General features: G+C 35.7%; 3 protein-coding genes across 10 annotated transcripts; 1 reads left to right on the top strand and 2 right to left on the bottom strand.

Moving 5' to 3' along the window:
• Positions 1 to 345: 345 nt before the first annotated feature.
• On the bottom strand, positions 346 to 7,704 carry LOC111798652 (abscisic acid 8'-hydroxylase 2). 6 transcript variants are annotated; one of them, XM_023681931.1, is made up of 13 exons: positions 7,425 to 7,704; positions 7,166 to 7,299; positions 6,265 to 6,390; positions 4,872 to 5,014; positions 4,218 to 4,361; positions 3,801 to 4,122; positions 3,058 to 3,207; positions 2,735 to 2,986; positions 2,556 to 2,657; positions 2,399 to 2,477; positions 1,438 to 1,544; positions 1,003 to 1,121; positions 346 to 486 (listed from the first exon to the last, which is right to left on the bottom strand). In XM_023681931.1, exons 4-13 carry the CDS (start codon positions 4,922 to 4,924, stop codon positions 387 to 389), a joined length of 1,428 nt encoding a protein of 475 aa, XP_023537699.1. In that variant the 5' UTR covers positions 4,925 to 5,014; positions 6,265 to 6,390; positions 7,166 to 7,299; positions 7,425 to 7,704; the 3' UTR covers positions 346 to 386. The 6 variants fall into 6 exon arrangements, with proteins under 6 accessions (XP_023537699.1, XP_023537700.1, XP_023537701.1 ...); XM_023681932.1 differs by having other exon boundaries at positions 4,872 to 4,976; XM_023681933.1 differs by having other exon boundaries at positions 6,265 to 6,350.
• A 352-nt stretch (positions 7,705 to 8,056) lies between these two features.
• On the top strand, positions 8,057 to 16,157 carry LOC111799273 (inositol-pentakisphosphate 2-kinase-like). The gene is made up of 10 exons (XM_023682750.1): positions 8,057 to 8,365; positions 8,454 to 8,571; positions 8,855 to 9,058; positions 9,245 to 9,392; positions 10,986 to 11,026; positions 11,162 to 11,272; positions 11,725 to 12,321; positions 12,801 to 13,008; positions 13,612 to 13,746; positions 15,649 to 16,157. Exons 1-8 carry the CDS (start codon positions 8,346 to 8,348, stop codon positions 12,954 to 12,956), a joined length of 1,395 nt encoding a protein of 464 aa, XP_023538518.1. The 5' UTR covers positions 8,057 to 8,345; the 3' UTR covers positions 12,957 to 13,008; positions 13,612 to 13,746; positions 15,649 to 16,157.
• Positions 16,158 to 16,526: 369 nt separating this feature from the next.
• LOC111798534 lies at positions 16,527 to 22,624 on the bottom strand. Of its 3 annotated transcripts, XM_023681752.1 has the most exons (10): positions 22,237 to 22,307; positions 21,049 to 21,155; positions 20,158 to 20,185; positions 19,982 to 20,081; positions 18,521 to 18,878; positions 18,294 to 18,413; positions 18,037 to 18,102; positions 17,878 to 17,943; positions 17,421 to 17,480; positions 16,527 to 16,921 (listed from the first exon to the last, which is right to left on the bottom strand). In XM_023681752.1, exons 4-10 carry the CDS (start codon positions 20,077 to 20,079, stop codon positions 16,748 to 16,750), a joined length of 942 nt encoding a protein of 313 aa, XP_023537520.1. In that variant the 5' UTR covers positions 20,080 to 20,081; positions 20,158 to 20,185; positions 21,049 to 21,155; positions 22,237 to 22,307; the 3' UTR covers positions 16,527 to 16,747. The 3 variants fall into 3 exon arrangements, with proteins under 3 accessions (XP_023537520.1, XP_023537517.1, XP_023537519.1); XM_023681749.1 differs by lacking the exons at positions 20,158 to 20,185; positions 22,237 to 22,307 and adding an exon at positions 22,544 to 22,624; XM_023681751.1 differs by having other exon boundaries at positions 19,982 to 20,185.
• Positions 22,625 to 22,636: the final 12 nt, after the last annotated feature.

Genomic DNA, 22,636 nt, shown 5'->3' with positions numbered 1-22,636 from the left:
AAAAAAAAAAAAAAAAAAAAAAAAAAAAAAAAAAAAAAAAAAAAAAAAAAAAAAAAAAAAAAATATATATATATATATATATATATATTTCTATTGTTGAAAGAAAAATATTTTTTTATATAAAAAAAAGTTAATATAATTTTAATAATTGAGGACATAATTATCAGCTTTTGTGTTATTTTATAAATCAATAATCATCATTTCAATAATTAGTTAGTGAGATATTATTAAGTCCAATAAATTAATTTCTTTTATTTTATATATCATATAAGTCAAAAGTTAAAAAAATTATTATTTATTTTGAAATACTTATTTTATTTTTTATGAAAAACAATATTTTGACAGAAAAAAAAGTATTTAATTGCATTATTATAACATAGAGCAATTTAGGATTCAATACGTGTGACAATAATCGGACAACCGCTCTTAAGTTTAGAAAAAAGTGCCCACTTCTCAATGCTCGGGTCGGAGTCGATCACCTTCCATCTACATAAAATTAATTAATTAATTAGCGTTTTAAAGGAGAATAAGAATTAGGCTAACTTAATTATAAAAAATAATTTTTTAATAAATGTTTCAAAATTATTTTGAAATTTTGGATAGAAATAAAGACTAGAAAGGAATTCTTACTTTTGTGTATCATATTAAGATACAATAGGATCCGTATATTAATCAAAGTCATCTAATTAGTCTTTATTTTGTCGTACAATACTTTACTGGATTTCGCTTGTTTTGATTTAGGTTACAAAGGGTCTCGTTTCAAAAAAATACGCTGTATGAGGGCTTTACCGGGACTAACTAGTAAAAGGCCTAAAACCGAAAACGATCTTAAAAACCAATCGCGTTCCGGTAAAAAATCTCAATATCATATTCGTTTAGAAGAAAAACAAAAATTGCATTTTCATTAACGTGTTTGGCATCCAAATTTCTAAAATTTATTTTTTCATGAAAAGAAAAAAGGGAAAATGAAAATAAAAAGAAAATATATAACTGGTCGGTCACCTGTAAGAAGTCACCAAGCGGTGAAGGAAGACAAGCATCATGGCTTTGGCCAGGTTCATCCCTAGACATTGCCTCCCTCCCATTCCAAACGCTAGAAAACTATACGGCTTTGCTTCTTCCTACACCAACATTTAACCATAAATCTTTACCTTCAATCTTACATATATATATATATATATATGTATATATGTATGTGTGTATGTATATGTATGTGTGTATGTATATATAATATAATATAATTTATTCTCTAACTAAATTTAGATGGGTGTCTATATGGTTTTTCTGGTTTTTTAATTTTAAAAAATGTCGAATAAAATGTCTCATCAATATTTATATATATTTTTTTAAAATTATTTGATAAGTTTTTAAATTTTCGATTACATATTTTAAAATTTACAGTATAATTAAAAAAAAAAATAATAATAATATTCTTACATCAAATCTGGAAGGATTGAAGATGAGAGGGTGATGGTAGATAGAAGGATGTGAGTGTAGTGCCCTTACATCAATGTTGACATTCCAACCTTTGTTGACTTTGTAACCTATTTCCAATCAACATTCCCCAAATTAATCATTTATCTACTACTAACATTAATCTAACTAATACTTTATATTAAAATAATAATTTTTTTTTTTTTTTTTTTTTAGACCCACTTTTTCATTATTCACCCAATGAATCTAAAATGTAATTTCTTATTAAATACCAATGAATCTAACCCAACCTAATTATTAACTAATAAATCTAACTCAATCTAATTAACTATAAAATGTTTGAAAATTTAATAAAAGTTACGGACTCAATTTCAATATGTATGTTAAAAATTACCTTTCATCGCGTTAAAAAAATTATTTTAAAAAATTTAAATAAAAACATGTATTTTTTGAAATTTATAATAAATTTGGACTAGTTTGATTCTAATTTAAAGTAATCCATGAACACACTCAATCTATACAACTTTGATTTATTTGNAAAAAAAAAAAAAAAAAAAAAAAAAAAAAAAAAAAAAAAAAAAAAATGAAAAACAAAACAAATTTATTTTATTTTAGACTTTCAACCTTTGTAACTTACGATCAATTATTATTTTTTTAAGTTTAATGAGGAAGATATTCAAATCTCTAATATTTTATTCAAAGATATAAAATCTCGACTAATCATATTGCACTTGGATTGATACATATTTTCAAAACATGTTCTCAAAGGCGTGGATGAGGATAAACAAATGTTAAGACAAAAACATATGAAGGATTAAAATGGATACTTTTGAACGTTTCAAGACTACGGGAACGTTTTAGAAGTTTAAAAATTAAAACCGAACAAATTTGAAATTTAAAACATTGATACAAAATCTAAAAAAGAAAGAACATGGGAGAATATGAATAGAAAATATGAAATTACCTTGAATTTGAGAGTCTTGGAGGACTAGCCTTGGGAACCATGGCACCACCGATGCTAGCCTCAAGGATTCTTTTACTACCTGATTAATTCATAATAACATTATTTAAAAAGAAAATTTGTGACAACATTAATTTTTCCAAAAGAAAAAAATTAATACCTTAGAAGCATAAGACATGTTGCCAAGATCTTCCAACGTAAGGAAACAACTCTCACGATCACGATCTCGTTGTTTGTTCATCAATATCTCAAATTGTTCATCCTATTTCGTTTTTGTTCATGTAGATATTTTAAAAGTTTAAAGATTAAAATAGAGAGATAATGTACGATCCAACGTACCTTCAAATTTTGAAGAACATCTGGGTTCTCGTCTAAGAACTTCACCATCCACGTGATGGCACTTGCCGTCGTATCTTGTCCTGCAATCAACATCGTCAATATGTTATCTTCGATCTCGACATCTGACAACGCTCCTCTACTATCGTCGCCCTCCTCCGTCAACAACCGTTGCAAGAAATCGTCGTGCCAAGCTTCTGATCTTCGCCGCTCCCATATTGTCTTTTCGAGTATTTTAATGATTCTTCTTCTTGCCTGAAATTACAGAGTTGAGTACGGAAAAAATCGAGGGAATGAAGAAAATGAGTTGCAGAAATGGAGGAGACCTTGAGGCCGTTGTGGAATCTTGTCCCAGGAAACCGCCATGGGAATGCAAGCATAGCTTCACATACATGAGCTACCTCCTTTTGGAGTAGCTCTAATTCGTCGTCGTTTTGTATGCTCATTAGCATTTTGCACATTGCTTTGCATGTTATCTTCATAAATAAAATTGAATTCGTTAAACAATAGAGACGGAAACGTTAGTAATTAAGATCTCCATAGTGGTAAAATATCGTCCACTTTGAGCATAAGTTTTCTTTGAGCTTCCCTTAAAAGGCCTCATACCAATGGAGATGTATTCCTTACTTATAAATCCATGATCATTCCCTAAATTAGCCAATGTGGGACTCCCTTCCAATAATCCTCTCCCTCGAACAAAGTACACCATAGAGACTCCTCTGAGGCCTATGTAGTCATCGAACAACTTCCCCTTAATCGAGGCTTGACTCTTTTCTCTAGAGCCCTCGAACAAAGTACACCCTGTGTTCGACACCTGAGTCAATTTTGACTACACCTTCGAGGCTAGCAACTTCTTTGTTTGATATGTGAGGATTCTATTGACATGACTAAATTAAGGGAATGGATCTGATACTATAGTAGGAGTCACTGATCTCCACAATTGTATGATATTGTCTACTTTGAACATAAGCCCTCGTACCCTCGTGAATGATCATCTGAATCTAAATAAGTTAATGTCTCCCGCCAATCCTCAAAATGAAAGTGATTGTAGGAGTGAAGGTAAATTTACCTTGAGGGCTTGGTTGAGGAGGACAATGGTGGATCCACTTTCCCAGCCTCGAAGCGCCTCAACGATCTGCTGATCGAACTGCGTGACAAAGGAAGCCAAAAAACTGGTAGAGAATAGATTGATGAGATGGCTGCGTAAGAACTTGTGGTCAAGATGCGAGGCGCAAAGCAAACTCCGATGCCCGACTAGCTCTGCAATGGACCTTATGTACTTCTTGGTGTAGTTGACTCCGCCGTCGTTGAGTATCTGCTTCGCCGACTCGGTGCTTGATACGAACACATGCGTCTCCCCAAATATCCGAGTCTTGAAACATCTTCCATATCTGTTCAAACCCACCACATTATTGTCATCTACTATTAAGCAAAAATTAAAAGAAATTGAAGAATATATAACTATAAACATATGAATTTTGATTACCGGAGGCAGCGGATTCTGACGAAATCATAAACGCCGTTGCTGCTATTGACGGCAGCCATGAACTGGATCGTCTCTCCGATCAAAGGCAATCCTCTGCTTCCAGGAGGAGGAGGAGGAGGAGAATGAGAACTCGGCCGCCGCGCGCTACTCATCACAGAAAATAGGAAAACGATGAGGATCGAGAGGGCAGCTCCGCCGAAAGCGGCGTCCGGAAAGCACCAAAAGCAGAGCGAAAAGGGCATGATTTGATTGCGATTGAGGGGAGGCAGAGTACAAAAGGGTAGGGTTATTGTAGCTATTTTAAAGATGTTGATCGGAGTATTGGCCGACAGAGGGAGGAGATAATGGCAGGATTGAGCGATGGTTGTTGTATGGTATAAAGGAAGCAATGAACTAATGGATCCACCAAAGATTTCTCCATTGTTGAAGTGGAAGACATATGATGACAGGCTTCGATTTTGTGCTCAGGGACGCAATCCATGAGGGAAGCAACCAACCAAAAATCAAAGGGATTCAACTATGTAAGGTGGAGTCACCGTGTCGCTAAACTATTGAATGTATGACTTAAACCACAGAGAGGCTTCAAACTTGTGAAGCTATTCAATGAACGGGATGAGAAACAAACACAATAAATATGAATAAAACCTTCTGCACCTTAGCTCATGGGCTGCTCCTTTAGCTTCACGTTTTACAAGTTTCTGCAGCATTCTTTTTTCAGCTCGTTCACGATCTGGATCATAGTCTCTGCCCCTAACGAACCTGTGGAAGAATTAGGAACAAGAAATTGCAACCCAGCCCTGCAGTTTCAAAGATCGAACCTTCATCTATTGTTGGAAGATGTGGAATTGATATCATCCTTGTTGAATGCATAAAATATCATTATCTAATATATGCATGTATATATTATACGAACTATTCTTAGCATCTTTTCCTACGATCGCACATATCTACTAGAATCTGTAGAAAATATTGTCCTTTTTGGGCCTTCCCTTTCGACTTCCCTCAGGATTTTTAAAACGTCGGCTAGGGAGAGGTTTCCACACTCTTTATAAAAAATGCTTAGTTCTCATCCTCAATCGATGTGGAATCTCATAATCCACCCCCTCTGGGGCCCAACGTCTTCGCTAGCATTCGTTCCTTTCTCCAATCGATGTGGGACCCCCCAATCCACCCCCTTTGAGGCCCGGCGTCCTTGCTGCCACACCGCCTCATGTTTACCCCTTCGGGGTTCAGCCTCCTCGCTGGCACATCGCCTGGTGTTTGGCTCTGATACCATTTGTAACGGCCTAAGCCCACCGCTAGCAAATATTGTCCTCTTTGGGTTTTCTCTTTCAGGCTTCCCTCAAAGTTTTTAAAACGCGTCTGCTAGGAAGAAGTTTTTATACCCTTATAAAGAATGCTTTGTTCTCCTCCCAACAAACGTAAGATCCCACAAAATCCCAGCAGTTCATCCATTGTTCCTTCACCAAGAAGTGTCTGGTTTGTGTTAGGTTCTTTCTCCTACACTAGAGAGATTTTTTTACAACTGGATTATGTAGAAGTAGCGTCTGAAAACAACAATTTGGTAAGATTTAGGAAATTCGAGATAGGTTGATGAGGGATAGTGCTTTTTTCACCGACTCATCAACAAAGGGAGTGTTCTATCGAATCCAATCGAATCTCTTCTGCCCTTCAACAACGAAGAGTTTGACCACTTCTTTTTCATTTGGAGTAGTTTAAAATAGATTCTTGGTCCAGTCTTATACAAACTTCTTGTATAGGATGTCCCACTCACATGTCTCCATCCACATGAACGATTTGGATCAAATCATTTATAGCAATTACAAAGTGAATCGTATCAATAGTATTATAAGGATAAGGCACCCAACCATATCCATATACTATAGACCCGTATGGGTAGTCAGAGCAAGAAAATATCATTGACCACTGCCTCGAGAGAATCAGAGTTTTGGAAGAAGGCCACGAGCTATTCTCTGCAAGAAAAGTTGAAATTCAGTTATGTACATAAGTATTTAAGTGCATATACTACAGGAGCAAGCAAATGAACCTGGATTCTTATTATCAACACAAAATTGTTGATGGCTTGAGAAGCAAATTTAGTAGCTCCACATTTAATGGCTGGCTTCTTATTTGCTGATACAGAAAAATATTGCAAAAGAATGCCATTGAATCTCTGAACCCAGACATTAATACCAATGGTTAGAAAGCAACCCAATAACAATCAGAACGTATTTGTACATTCCAAACATAAAGTAAGATGCATTCAAGACCATATTCATGATTCATGAAAAAGGCTGTTTGTTTCGTAATAAACACCAATTTTCTAGAAATTTAGTATTTACATGTAAGATCCATCGGTAAGATCAGGCACCTAATTAGATAAATGAGCGCAAGTGAACACCTTCGTAATAAAGAAACGTCATGGTCATGCTTGTCCAAGGCGTGTAGCCAGTAACCGCATGATGGATGTCTCAGTCATGATTGTTATTGGGTTACATGTCTGTTCCATATCCCTTTTACTTGGTTTCATGTCGGATAAGACTTTACTATTTCTTGCTGTGTCAATATAGAGGGTGCATGACCGGTCACCAAAATCATGTTTATACTCGCTAGTGATAAAATACCCCAAAAGGTACTAGATGTGTCTAATTGTCAATTCTTCCTACCCGGATTATGTGCTATCAAAATCGTCGTTGTTGCTTATTCGTTTTTAGCCTATAACATTGTTTTCTCTAAAATTATCTCCAGGGATTTTCTCGCTCACATCTTTGAAAACGTTTCTCAATCATACGCCAAGACTTTGGCTTCCAGGATAATCATCCTCTTCTCCATTTGATAAGTTAAATTTTCTGCTCTTGTTCAGTTTTAGCTAAAGAAAAAATGCAATCAGCACAGATAACAGTAAATGATGCTAGAACCAAATGCTCGAAACAGACCAATGCACTCACCTTCCATTCGCACTGCGGACGTAAACTAGCCTCGTCAAATTCCCAAGCTCTTCGTCCCATTCCTCAATTCGCTCATCGGAAAATTCCGTAGCCTTCCCGCTTTGCTCGTACTTCTTCAACAGCATCATTTTCCTCTGAATCACAAAACACACACAAAAAAAAAAAAAAAAAAAAAAAACCTAACGATCAAACCAAAGGAAGAAACAACACTCACATAAAGTAAATCAAAATCAAACAATTCACAATAATTATACACTACCTCTCCAATCGCGAGTGAACGAGCCAGGCCAATACAACGCTCTTCTCCCTTACGTTCCATCGAATGGATTCTCCTTCAGCGCACAGATCTTCATCGACAAGCTTACACACCAGCACTCTTCTTCTTGTTCTTCATTTCATTGTTGCTTGAACCAAGGTTTGATAACTCCGCCATGGATTCACCAAATAAAGATCGACAAGATCCCTGCACAACCAAAGAATCAACAATATGAGAAAATGAGATCGGGTACGTTAGAACTAACTTGAAAGAATTTCACCAAAAATAAGGTTATATTTATTTTGTTTTTATACTTCAAAAAAAGCCTCTAAGAAATATTTTCGAGAAATTTTGATTTTTAATTTAATAGATTATTGTTGATAATTTCATTAATTAATTTTGATTAATTAGATACAAAATTAATTAATTTTTTTTTGTTTTAATAATAATAAAAATAAAATAAAATAAAATACTTTTAATTGGTGAATTTTTAAGAAAATAACAATTTAGTTTTTGAAGTTGTTATTTATAACAACTCATTTTTATATTTAATATTAAAAAAAAGAGAGAAATAAATATTGAATATAATATTTTATTTATATTTATATGATAAATCTTCCCAAAACCCCGCCAGATTGCGTAGAACAAAAACATCGCATCCCTGTAATCCAAAAATTGCCTTTCCCTCTTTCAGATCTCATCCGCTGTATTTGATCGACAAGTCCCGCTGAGCTGATCGTTGCACCTCCGTCCCCGAAATTCCAATCCCAATCTCGTTAAACTCTGTTTTTTCTGGTTCAATTCTTTTTCACATTCTTCTCGCGATTATTTTGAGGTTGTTTATTGTATTAAATCATAGCTGCATTGTGGAATGTGGGATTTCTCGGAATATCTAGGGTTTATATCACCCGGTACCTGCGGACAATGTGCGATTTTCAGATCAGGTATTTGAATCTTTTTCGAATTTGAGGATGATTCATTATTGGGATGTTGTTGCGTCATTTTTTTTTTTGACGGTTGGAACAATTTCAGAGGACGAACGCACGGGATGGAGATTGTACTAAAAGAGAAGGATGCTGTGGATTGGGTTTATAGAGGCGAAGGAGCCGCTAATATTGTTCTTGCTTATACTGGCTCCTCTCCAGCTTTTGTATGTTGAATTTGTGGCCCCTTTCTCTCATTGGTCTCTCATTAGGATGAATTTGGCAGTTTATACGTTGTTGCAGAGACTTTTCTGTAGTTGCAAGTGTGGCCGGGTAATGGGGCATTGGATAGCTAGGATATTGTTAAGATCTAAGTGAGATGGGGCATTGGATAGCTAGGATATTGTTAAGATCTAAGTGAAGGGATGATTTAAATTCAATCTAGAAAAGAGAGGATATTGAATTGGGGATTTGCAACTTTTTTGGGACTAACTATTCTTCTTGGTGTAGATTGGAAAAGTTATGCGTGTTCAAAAGGCTCCCATCAATGGGTCACAACGTGCGAGGAGTCCAACTGCATTTACCAAGTACGAATACTTGTTGTGGGGTGACATAGGAAACCTTGTCTCATGTACTGACAGGGACATTGCTGCCCAAACCTTTGTGCAGCATGTAATGAGCCCCTTATTAGGTTCTAAACACGTCGATGCTGGTGTATGTTTTTCTTTTCCTCTTTAAGTGGGTTGATAAATTTCCGGAAATACAGCTGATTGTATACCTTTTTCATTTCGTCTAATTCTACCATTAAAAGTGAATACATGAATTGTTGTTGAGGCTGTGATAACTTACCTTGTGGACTTGATATAAATTTCTGAGCATGGTATTCATTTACACTTGCAGAAACTTGTCAAAGTAAGCAGAGAGTTTTTAGAGTTGGCAGAGAAGGAAGTACGTAGTCAACGGCCATCTTGGAGGGTAAATACTGGAAAGATTGATACACAACGTGATTATGCTCTTATTCTATCTGATCATTCCATATTCCCTCACGGTAATAATAGTTTTTCTACAGCTTTTCTATTAAATACTGTTGTACCTCTGCATTTTGTTATATAGAAGCGGACAGCGTGCATTTGTAGTCTGTGTGGACTTGCCATTTGTTCACTTCAGGACAAGGTGAAGAAGCTGTCTACATTCTAGTCAACTTGTTGATTCAGACATGGTCTTTCATGCAATTATTCTACTATTTTCCTTCAAAGTAGCATGACTTGTTTTTGTTTTGTTCCCAATGGTCCCTTCTCCCCAAGAAATGAACACCAAGGTGCAGATAGAGCCTTTGCACATTATACGAACAGGGTTTCCTAGTAGGTTCACATGATAGCAACTTCTTCTTTGAAAGAGAAATATAAAACTACTTCCTTGGCTTGATTTATTTTAAGTGGGGAGCTGCTAGTAGCTAAGAAATCGAAGAAATAATAGAATTGCATCATTTTGGAAGGAATATTACAAGGCTTCCCCAAGCATTCAAGTGGTTTGGTGCATTGAGCCCACACTCTTCCGTTCTTTAATATGCTGCTCACTAATTAACAGTTGTCTTTTTTGTTTGGTCCCGGGTAAATGATAAGGGAGACAAGAGTCTAACAGAAATATAGGAGTAACTAGCAGAATGTACATGGCAGCCTAACCACCTTACCTATCTCAACTCACTATTAACCTTACCAGTAGCAAACATCAATCAGCCTCGCCATATATTATAAACTATTTCCCAATGTATTGAAAATGTAGTTGCTGCATATACCTTCCAGGAATATGGATCTTCCATTGCCCGAATTAAATCAACCTTGCTATCTCTACTTCCCCCAGTTTAAAATGAAAATTCTACAATAATTTAAAGTTCTCATCTAGATGCAAAAAATAATCTTCTATCCATTTTGGTATCTACCACCCATGACATCTGTCCCCATTATACGTCTATGCTCCCCCCTCCTCCCTTTCTTGTATTTGGAGATAAAGGGTGGGGGTCAGCGTTGGGCATTTGGGGCTGTTTTGTAGATTAGCTTAGAAATGTTCAAAATAATGGTAAATTTTAGCTGAACTCATTGATATATTGGGGCGTCTTATGTCCATTGATTTAAATCTGTCGACTTATCTTGGTGTAGGAGGGCTAGTTTTGAAGTGAGATAAGTTCTTTAATGACTAATGTGTTGTGGCATTTTGGTTTCACTCTCTCCCTCTATCTCTTTCCTTTTTCTCAGAAAAATAAAAAGACTGCATCTTCTGAGTTGTTTTATAGTTTACTATAGACATTTAGATATTCGGGATAACTTTTCAACCTATGATCTTGATGAATGGTTGATTGTTGTGCTGTATATGATTTTGTTGATAGATTGCATCCATCTTCTGCATGCTCTTGAAAAATATAAGCCAATGGATTTAGAATATGAAGAACACTCGAATATATTTCTGTTTCCCACTCTTGATTTCTGTTGGGAATGGAATGTTATCTCACCAATTGCCTGGCCTCACTTGCAGCCATGATCTCAGGCCGATGGTGACGTCCTTGTTAATTTCCCCTGATTGTTAGTTTTCACTTGTTTGCATTATTTCATCCTGGTGATTGAATTTTATTCTCTCTCTATTTCAGGTGCTTTAGATGGGGAACCTTGCATATCTGTTGAAATAAAGGTACTTCTTACTTTTAGGTATTTATTTTGGTTTTTTAGGCATCAAGTAGTTCAGTTCTGCCAGCATTGCTCCAATGAATGATTAAAAGTGGTTCACTTTTAAATTTTGTGTTTTGTTTTCCTCTTTCCCCAAAAGCCCAAATGTGGGTTTATCCCATTCTCAAGGTTCATAACCCATGGCAATGCTGTTAAACGGTGTATGACTCGTTTCAGAATGCACCAAGCCCTTAAGCTGCATCAAGAAGAGGTAATCTTTCTTCAACCCTCCAAATTAGGCTTTGGGATCTCTCATCCCTAAACCCTTTAGGCCTGTGTGTTCTTCGTTTGTTGATAATGAGGTTCTTATCTCTTATTTATTGATTTATTTAAAAAATAAAAAAAAAATAAAAAAACTCTTTTAGAGTATCATTTTAAAGTTAAATTGCAAATTTGGTCGCTATGGTTTGGAGAAAGTTGGAATTTAGTTTATCTAGTTTTAAATGTTAGAATTAATCATATGGTTTGATAAAATCTTCATAAATTGGGGATTTATCACATCATAAGGACGAAATTCTTACTTTTAAAATCACAAGGACTAAACTTTAACTCTCCCAATTATTGAGACCAAATTTGCAATTTAACCTTATTTTAATTAATCTCGCTGCTTTAATTTGTTAATAATTTAGTTTTCACTGTTGTTGAATTTTATTTATTTTGTAGATATCGGAGTTCAGTGATTATGATCCTCTAGATCTCTTCTCGGGTTCCAAGGATCGTATACTTAAAGCAGTCAAGGATCTTTTTTCCACCCCTCAAAACAACTTTCGTGTGTTCTTGAATGGCTCTCTTATATTTGGGGCCTTGGGTGGTTCTGCAGAAAATACTGACGTGATTGTTGGAGAAGCATTTGAAGATGCACTCAAGTCTGACGTTCGAGCAGATATTGGTCTGTGTACAACTAGCTTGTTACAGCTTGTCACTGAAACTTTATACAAATCTGGAGTTCTGGATCGACTTCTTGAAGTCCAGAAGCTTGATAGTTTGGACATAGAAGGTGCTATTCATGCATATTATGATGTAATTTCAGAGCCTTGTGTGGTTTGTGGACAGTTGAATGAAGCTGAAGAATTGCATAGATATTCCTCTTTGCATTCCCTCCCTCTTGATCAAAGCTTAAAGATTGTCAAAAACTTTTTGATAGCTGCTACTGCTAAAGACTGTAGCTTGATGATTAGTTTTAGGCGGAGAGTATGTGAAGAATGGGGCTCTTCAAATAACACAATACGCCTTGAATCAGGGAAATTTTTTGATTATAAGGTACATGTAATTCATTTTTTTTCATTCTGTTCATTTCACAGGGATGCCAGATTATTTGAAAGCATTTTATATTATAACTTCTCCAAAAGAAATTTGAGGTATATTTACGAGGAACAAAAAGAATTGGCTTTCAGAAACAGTTGATGAACATTGAATCAAGCAAGCATCACACGAACTATTTGGCATTATTATAATGAAATTTGCTTATGCAACTTATGTTATTAATGATCAGGTCAACCAATATATATGGATCTTTTCTTTTCAATGATATTTAGATACTGCATCTCTTTTAGCTATTGTAAACTATTTGCCATCTGCTTCAGTTATGAGCTTTACTTCAATCAACCGTGTTTTTGGAAACCAATTCAGTTCAAATCTAAATGCACAAAAAGAAGTGATTACCAGTTTATTTAGGTTTTCTCCTCTTTAAGGTGTCAATTATTTGTGATGTGGGAAGTTATTTGCTTACTATATTTCAGGCACACTTCATTGACTTGGATTTGAAACCTATGAAGAAGATGGAAGAATATTATGAATTGGACAAGAAGATAGTGAGTCTCTACAGGAAAATAGAGAAAGGGAAAGTTGGTGATATTTCAAATGCAAAATTTTACAAGTCTAAGCTTGGAAAGTAGATCCCCAATATTAAGGAATAATTGCCTCACTGAGGATTTATTTGTGTATGTGGTAAGTCCAATACTTCGGCTGCTTTCCTTACCATAATTTTTATAGTACGGATGTCATGGAAAGGGCAAAACATGTTCTGGACTTCTAGTTACACAGTAATTTATATTTACTGTTTTACTATATTTGTTCATGGCTGTCATAAGATACTGTGTTGTAACAAAAACTATCATATGTCATCATGGTTCAGTGATCATGTTTTATGATCATGACTGCCCCACAAATCCTTGGATAGACTTTCGCCCATCCCAAGGTTAGTTCTAAGTCACAGTGAGGATTTTAATATATTAAATTATTAAGTTTTCTACTTTGAGGCTTGAACTCAGACAGGGTAACTCAGATAGTCTAAACCTTTACCACTAGAGCCACCCCTTGGGGGTTATGATTATCATGTTGATTTTCCATAATTTACTTGTTTACCTGGCTTCCAGTCTTATTGATCCATATGTGCATCCTTTAGGAAAATTTCCAAGCATTTAGTTTTCAGAAGAATGAAATTATTACCAGCAAATTGCAAATGCATACATTTTCCGTGTAGATTGAACTTGTATGATATCTGTAATATAATTGATTAGCACTAATGTTCACAGAATACTGGCGATGCAGGGTTAGTGTTGCCCATGTCTATATCTGGACCTTCAGATAAGGATTTGTGGGGTATGCTTGAGTGCTGTGTATCATGGTCCAATGCAATGGCTGCTCTTGGCTGTATCCTTCCCTAAAAAAGGGGCGATTGAAAAGGTCACTCTCTTGCACACTTTGATCTTATTTGTATTTATTTTCTGCATGGAAAACAAAAATCTCTCAAGAATTTCGTTCCAAAGGGAAAAAAAAAAAAATCTCATAAAAGGCTGATTGGTTAGGTGGCAAAATATAAGATGAGCAGGCAATTCCTGATAGAATTTTATTTTTCCATTAGGAGCTCTTGTATGTTTTGCAATATCTACAAGTATAAAAGATTCCTAATGCTAGTTGAGTGCCCGATTCACCAATAGATTGACCCGCACTTAATCCCATGGCTTCTCCCAATTCAACTTCTGTGAAGTGGTTTGGCATTGTGAACAATTCGTTAATTGAGTTGCTTTAAGAAAATAAAAAGCTTCTCTTATTGATTTGATGTTATTTACATGTCTTTTTCCCTTGGAAGCATTCCTCATATAGTGCTGCCTTAAATGGGTTGTGTTTTGGTCAATTTAATGACATTCAAGTAGTCATTGTGGAGAAAAATGATTGCCTCAAAGTATGGATTAATACACTATGATCAAAAGCCATATCATACTTCCATTCCATGGATAAAGGGCGCCTGGAAATACATTGATAGATTAAAGGTGATAGCCTACCCGAGATCAAAGCTCTCGGTTCTTGACAGACTTTTGGTTGGAGAACAGAACTTTCAGGGATGACTACCCTTCCATATATGCTCTCAAGTCATCTCTGAATTGTGGTTTTATGTTACAAAATCTTGGAATTTAAGTCTTGGAAGACGCCTAGGTTAGATTATCCAATGCTCTTTCGAAAGTTGAATTAATTGATCGGGAGGATTTATGGGTCTGGAATTTATACAAGAATGGCTTCTCATCTAAATCTCTGTCCAGCACCCTGGCTTCATCGAGCATAGCAAAGAAAACTTACATAAGATGATCTTGAGGGGTATTATCCAAAAGAAAGTTGAGTTCTTTATGTGGAACTTAGTCATACTTGCTTGAACACACAAGATGAGCTCCAGCGTGAATCAGCGGGCATTTCTTTTTCTCCTAGCTGCTGTGCAAAAAATGGCCCTGAATCTCAGTCACCTCTTCATAGCTTGTTCTTTGCTAATTCCTTTTAGGATTTCATTACACAGTTTTGGCTGGTCGATTGCATTACCTAACAATGGTATGGTCTCTTTTGAATATCACTGTGATGTCCCACATTGGTTGGGGAGGAGAACAAACCACCATTTATAAGGGCGTGGAAACCTTTCCCTAGAAGACGCGTTTTAAAGCCTTGAGGAGAAGCCCGAAAGGGAAAGCCCAAAGAGGACAATATTTGCTAGCGGTGGATCTGGACCCTTACAAATGGTATCAGAGCCAGACACTAGACGATGTGCCAGCCTTCTCGCTGTTCCCCGAAGAAGGTAGACATGAAGCGGTGTGCAAGTAAGGACGCTGGGCCCCAAAGGGGTTGGATTTGGGGGCGGTCCCACATCGATTGGAGGAAGGAAAGAGTGCCAGCGAGGACACTGGGCCCCGAAGGGGGGCGGATTGTGATGTCCCACATTGGTTAGGGAGGAGAACAAACCACCATTTATAAGGGTGTGGAAACCTTCCCCTAGAAGACGTGTTTTAAAGCCTTGAGGGGAAGCCTGAAAGGGAAAGCCCAAAGAGGACAATATCTGCTAGCGGTGGATCCGGGCCTTTACAATCACTCTCCTTGGGCACCCATTCAAGAATGAAAAAAGAGATTTTCTCAGACACAATCCATGATTTTGAATCTTTTACTTCTTGAGTTTTACAGCTCTCACATGGTGTGTGTTATATATCTGTGTACTTGTTCTCTTTTTTTAACTTTCCTCCCTCTATACTTCACCCCTTTCATATACTAATCCTATTCCAGTCATTATTTCACCTCATAATTTGCTAGAATTGTATTCTTCCATTGCAGGTATGTAAAACAATGAAAATTGACCAAGAAACTAGAAACTTTCTGAAAAGAGAGGTAGCTGACATAGTAGCACGCACACTGCACATTGCAGAGCAACGCCTCAGCGTCAAGATGGTAGATTGATTGCACAAAGACCTAATTTGATGAGGGCTAGTGTAGGGGAGCCATGTGTAATACAATGTTCCAAGTTCTGAAGGGGAGTTGGGGCATTCAATGAAAGAACAACACAAATAGACAAGGGACAGAGTTGGGAGAAGACGAGATCGAGGGATTGAGGAGAAAGGTCATGCTTCTGATTTCACCTCATTTTCCCCTGCATTCTTAGCTTCATTTTTATTTGAATCTGATCCATTTCTTTAGGTGAGTGAAGTGAAATTTGACTTCCTAGGAACCCTACTCTGTTTCTGTTCCTTTTTATGTCATGCATTTTTTTTTTTTCGTAATAATTTAGTTGTCTAAAACTTTGAATCTCTAATCTTTTGGTCAAGAATATATGTTTTAACTAATTATAATCATTTCCCTGTGTGGTGAAAGTTATGTTGATGGCAGAAAAAAATTTAGGTGAGTCACGTAGGTAAAAGTTGCACCATAAATTTTTAAATGGCTCAGAGAAATGAGTTAAATAAGAATGAGTTAGACTCTCGATGTTCATTAGCCTGTTGCACGAAGAAAATGGTTGTAGATAAAGCTCTAGATTTTTCAAATATCTCTTCATCTAACATGGTATTTGAGTCCTAAAGAAAAAGAAACCAAGCCTCGATTAAGGGGAAGGGTACTTTGTTCGAGGGGAGGTGTTGGATGAAAGTCTCGTATTGGCTAACTTAGGAAATGGTCATGGATTTATAATCAAAGAATACTAACTCTATTGGAGTGAGGTCTCTTGAGAAGCCCAAAGCAAAACCGTGAAAGTTTATGCTTTGTAGATCATTTTAATTTAAAGTCATTTACAAAGCATCCATTAGGAATGGATCATAGGTGCTTCATCTCTATCATCATCACAAAGAGAGTGACCAAATTTACTCCACATTAGTAAGTTTTTTCTTACTTTTTTCCTTTTGTATTTACATGTCATATTACCCCTTTTCATCCACAAAACCCATCAAAATGTTCTCCGATTGAAACTCGCCGCCGTCAACGGCGGCCAAATGTTGCCGATTCTGCCGCCGGTACTAGTATCTTCCGGCAAATAAGAAATGCAAGCCGTTGGTACTAAGCATAATCCCTTGGCCTTTAAATCACTCTCTGGTTTCTTGTCCTTTTCATTTGATTCATCCTGTAAAATTATTTAATTTTTTTGTGAGAAGCACTAAAACTAAATTTTCTACAGATAAGATAAAAATACAAGGGAAAAAACCATTTTTACCCTTCAATTTCATTAGATTACCCCTCAAATTGAGATAAATATTGTAATTTTAACCCTAAATTTTAAAATTTTTGTAATTGTCAACTTCTAATAAAATAAAACAAAAAATCGTTTGAAAAATCATTAAAAAAATATGTTCATTATATATATATTTGGTGCAAATTTTAAAAGATTTCTAAGAAAAATAGTGAATTTATATAAAATAAAATGAAATAACTCGGTAAAATTAGTGGGTTGTTAGAAATTAAATTGAATAAAAATGAAAGTATATGGTGAAAATTAATACAACTTGGGAAAAAAAATTAGAATTTTTCCAAATAACATTATATTTTCTGAAAATTTAAAATTTTAGTTTGGAATATTTTAAATAAATTGGTTGGAAACGAAATAATTAAATAAAGAATCTCACCCGACATGTCGTTTTGTAGTTTTTGCTGCGACACGACTTCATGTAAGAGTGGCTTAGCATCTGAAACAATGAAATTGAACAATTAATTTATCACAAATTTCATTTACCAAAAAAATATTGTTTTAATAATAAAAGAAAATATCGGTGCTTAAATATTATTTAAAACTTTTTTAGAAAAACTCAAAAATTATTTAACTCATCAATTCCATAAAATACATTTAATATATTAGAATAGAACATTAAAGAAATTATATGAAAATATTTTTAATTTTTATAACCATATTTATTATCAAATTTAGTTTAAATTATAATTTTGGCTTTGATTTAAAAAAATAATATTAAAATTAGTTTGATTTTTCAAAATTTTAATTTTAAAAACTAAATTATAATTTTTTCGAGACTAAATTTGTAATTTAATTTAATTTTTTTTTTTTTTTTTAAAAAGTAGAAGTAATACCTCAACCTGATTTTGAAGGAAATTAATATAACTAATGGCCTCCATTAAAACAGATGCCGTGTCAGTCTGCAAGGGCAATTTCGTAATTGACAAAATAAGTCAAATATTTTTTTTAATATTATATATAAATAAATAAATAAATAAATTGTTTTTTCATACCTTACCAAACGGTGCCACTAATTGTTGAAGTGCTGCAATTCTGTCTCCTAATTTCTCTTTCCTAATCTGTTTAAACCATAATTAAAAATTTAATTTAAATTTTATAATATGTAAAAAAAAGCATTAATTATTTTTAATACTACCAAAAATAAAGGCTAAATATACTCATTTACATTTATGCCCTTTTTTAATTAAAATTATATTTAATATTATTTAATAAAAAAGAATAATATTTATAATATAAATAATAAGCATACCTTCAAAGGAGGGCAAGTGGCGCGTGGCTCCACTCGCGGCTTCTTTGGAGGGGCTTCAATTGTCTTTTGCTGCTTCAAGCTATAAGGCCTCTTTGCTTGTGTAATTTCATGGTTTGGCATCTTCAATTTATATTATTTAATATTATTTAATATTTATCTTATATATTCTAAATAAATTTTATAGTATATATATATAAACAAGTTATTGCACCCGAAGAACGACTTACTTTCGTTGATTGTTGGAACGGGACAGTATGATCGAACCCGAAAAAGCTCGACAGCTCGGCCATCAATGGCTGCCTTGAAGAAACATTAAGAGTAGGATGAATCTTGGTGCTGCAGCAGCAGCAGCTTTGAGCTATCTTGTTCAAATCTTCAAAGCTGCAACAATGGCTGTTCAATGTTCCATTGGTTTTGGGAGAAGAAGCTGATGCCTCTTCTCCTTTTTCTATGAACTTTTTATCTTTGCTTCCATGGAAATAATGCTGCAAGCTTGTGTATGTGTAGCAGCTCTCTCCGTCGATAATGGTAGCGGGATTCATGTCCTGAAGATGAAAATTTGGCTCGAATTCGCAGCTTGGGGAACTGCAATCAAATTCTCGACAAGGATTAATGATACAAACGTAATTATTGGATGTGAAAGACCGGGAAGTATTTAGTTGTACACAATAGTTGAACTTGAATCTTAACTAGAGTAAGCATCGAACACTTTTGTGCGTCTTTTGAACTTTGTGAGATACTGTATCGGCTGGAGGGGAGAACAAAACATTCCTTATAAAAGTGTGGAAACCTCTTACTATGCGTTTTAAAATCGTGAGGTTGACGGTGATACGTAACGGACCAAAGTGGACAATATTTACTAGCAATGGGCTTGGACTGTTACAAATAGTATCAGAGCTAAGCACCCAGCAGTGTGCCAGCGAGGACGTTGGACCCCTGATGGTGTGGATTGTGAGATCCCATATCAGTTGGAGAGAAGAACAAAACATTCCATATAAGAGTGTGGAAACCTCTCACTATGCGTTTTAAAACCGTGAGGTTGACGGTGATATGTAATGGATCAAAGCAGACAATATCAACTAGCAGTGGGCTTGGGCTGTTACAAATAGTATCAAAGCTAGGCACCAAGTAGTGTGTCAGCGAGGACATTGGACCCTCGAGGGGGGTGGATTGTGAGATCCCACGTGGGTTGGAGAGGAGAACAAAACATTTTTTATAAGAGCGTGGAAACCTCTCCCTAATATATGCATTAAAAAACCGTGAGGCTGACGGCAATACGCAACGGGTCAAAACGGACATCTGTTAGCAGTGGGTTTGGGCTATTACAAATGGTATCAAAGCCAGGCACCAAGCGGTATGCTAGCGAAGACGTTGGACCCCCAAGAGGGGTGGATTGTGAGATCTCACATCAATAGAAGACGAAAACAAAGCATTCCTTATAGGGGGGATGAAAACCTCTCCCTAATAGACACGTTTTAAAACCGTGATGCTAACAACAATACGTATCGGGTCAAACCGGACAATATCTACAAGCAGTAGACTTGGGCTATTACAAACTCGTTCTTTTTTCCTAATCCAATTTCTAACCTCTCGATCAAAGTTTCCTAACTCATCAACAAACCATACAATTAACGAATCAATAGAAACACGACACATCAAGTATTCAACGAGTATTCGAAAGTACTTACAATGTGACGTCGGGGTTCCAGGCATGCCCATTCCCGGAACCAAGAAGCAATTGGTTCTCGAGTTGAAGTTGGTGATGGAGATTAGCAGAGAAATCCATTGCTGAAAAAGAAGAGCAAAAGCAAAAGAAGAAGAATAAGAGGCTATCTCTGTTCTCTCATCTCTTCATGAATCATACCTCCTTTTATAATGCTTCTCTTTGGTACCTAAAAGAATGGATAAAACAATTTTAAGCAACCAATCAAATAATTAAATCATTTATGCTACAATAAACTGACCTATTTGACCACATTTTTCTTAACAAATTAATTAAATATGACATCATATATATATATATATATATATATATATATATATATATATATATATATATATATACATATATGCAAAATGTCTTTATATCTTTGACCACATTTCCCTCTTTTTTTCCCCCTTTCTTTTGTATCTAAAGCTCTCGTCTCCTTTATTCGACACTATCATTTCCAAAAGGTTTCCCCACTCGTGCACGGTCCCATAACATCATTTCATTACAAGAAACACACATATGGAACACGTAAACCGAACAATCATTCATCACATAACTCAACAGTAGTCCCTCAAACCTAGCATACAACGGGCAAACGGGCAAACCCTCATCGAGTTTTTGTGGGTAGAAAACAGTAAACAGAACACGAGAAATCAAACAGAAACGTACACGCTCTTGTTGAATGAAGATAGGAATTCAACTCCATGAACAAATCCCAAAAAAAAGCCATTTTCTATGATTGATAACTTTATAGCATATGGGTCCATCACCTCATCCCTGTCATTCAGTAAAAGGTGTATCCTTTATAAAGTACAAAGCCATAGCTTTTAACTTGGGGTAAAAAACAACCAAACTCAATTAACCCCTTCTCAAATGGTGTTTATCAGAGCAAAATTTGTTCTATGAATGAAGTAATTCCAGACAGTAATCCAAATTTATCATACTAATCAAGATTACAGTTCAGCTTTTGTTCTAAATCTCAACAAAGCAGGCAGATAAACAATGGTTAAAAGAAATTAACTTGGAGAGATGGTTAAAACTTACTGGTATGCTCTAAGCCATGCACAGAGTTGCAGAATCGACAAGCTTGCTTTTTCGTTTTCTCTACGGTCCTTCCCTGTAACGGTTGGTGAGTTTCACCATGCTCGTACCTACTCAAAGAACATGATGACGTTAGTTTAGTTTCGATACATAAGAACGAAATATGATAGGATCCAGTTTTTTCATTCCCTGCAATTATTTGACGATCGTTTTCGACATAAAAGTTCAATATAACATACTATTCAAGTCAAAAGACGTTTCTCCACGGTTTCTAAAAGGAGTTTTTAAAGTAAATAAGATTTAAAGGTGTGTTGGGAAGAGACAAGCCATTTAACTAAAGGAAAAAAGAAAAAGAAAAGAAAGAAAATGATCTCTCACAAAAGGAGGATGAAACCAAGCACCCTGCCTGGGAATGTCTTTCTTTCTATAATGCTAAGTAAGCTAAAAGCTTTGCCTTATACAATTTGATTCCCTATGGCCTTGCTGTCTATGAGGTTTGTATAATAGTAGCAATGCAAGATCATGGGTGCCAATGTACATGATGACATCCCCTTATGCATGATTCAACCTCACCAGGAACAGAAAATCAAGCAAAAAGGATAAAGAATTTCACCGGCGGGCATTTGAAAAACTGCCGCGCTCCCAAGTGATTTGCTTCTGCTAGGAGGGAGTGAAAGGTTTTTAAGAGAAAAGTTAGTGAGAGTGATATCATATATGTAACGGCCCAAGCCCACCGCTAGCAGATACTGTCCTCTTTGGGCTTTCTCTTTCGAGCTATCCCTCAAGGTTTATAAAATGCGTCTGCTAGGGAGAGGTTTCTACACTCTTATAAAAGGAGTTTCGTTCTCCTCCCCAACCGATGTGGGACCCCCAAATCCACCCCCTTCAAGGTCCAGCGTCCTTGCTGGCACATTTCCTTCGGAGCTCAGCCTTCTCGCTATCACATTGCTCGGTGTCTGGCTCTGATACCATTTGTAACAGCCCAAGCCCACGGGAGTTACGTTCTCCTTTCCAACCGATGTGAGATCCCACAATATAACCCCAATAAGTCCTACTACTCCGCTACCTAAAAGAAGGATCTCTGAAAGTGAAAACGGAAGAAAAATTCTTTTAGCAATGCTCGAACAATAAAACGCGTTAATCTTATAAAAGCATCAAGCTTAACTACCTCCTATGGGCAGGGAAAGGTACCTGGACTCAATAAATTCTTCTACTAAATCTTTCGATGGCTTTGGGCTTCTAGCAGATTCATAGGACAAAAGCTAATAATACACAGTAATGTGGCATATCCAACTCCAAAGATTCTGAACCCAACTTCAAAACAGTGGCATTTTACCAGTAAAACAAAGTATTACGGTAGTAACGTGTTACGTTTAGTGTTAACATGATCCAAGCAACCTAAACACGAGGAAAAATCAACAAGCAATATAACAAAACTGCATAAAAATAAATGTGATACGATCTTGTAGACGAAATCAGGAGTGTTGAAAACAATTACCTGTACATATATTTATATCCGAAAGGTCAAATTGTACAACTAACTGCTTTATCTCGCTCACATAAAGAAGAAAAGATCACGAAAGTAACTAAG

The sequence above is a fragment of the Cucurbita pepo genome, chromosome LG07 (genome assembly GCF_002806865.2).
Source record: "Cucurbita pepo subsp. pepo cultivar mu-cu-16 chromosome LG07, ASM280686v2, whole genome shotgun sequence".
Taxonomy (NCBI): domain Eukaryota; kingdom Viridiplantae; phylum Streptophyta; class Magnoliopsida; order Cucurbitales; family Cucurbitaceae; genus Cucurbita; species Cucurbita pepo.
This window is presented reverse-complemented; position numbering and strand designations above follow the sequence as displayed.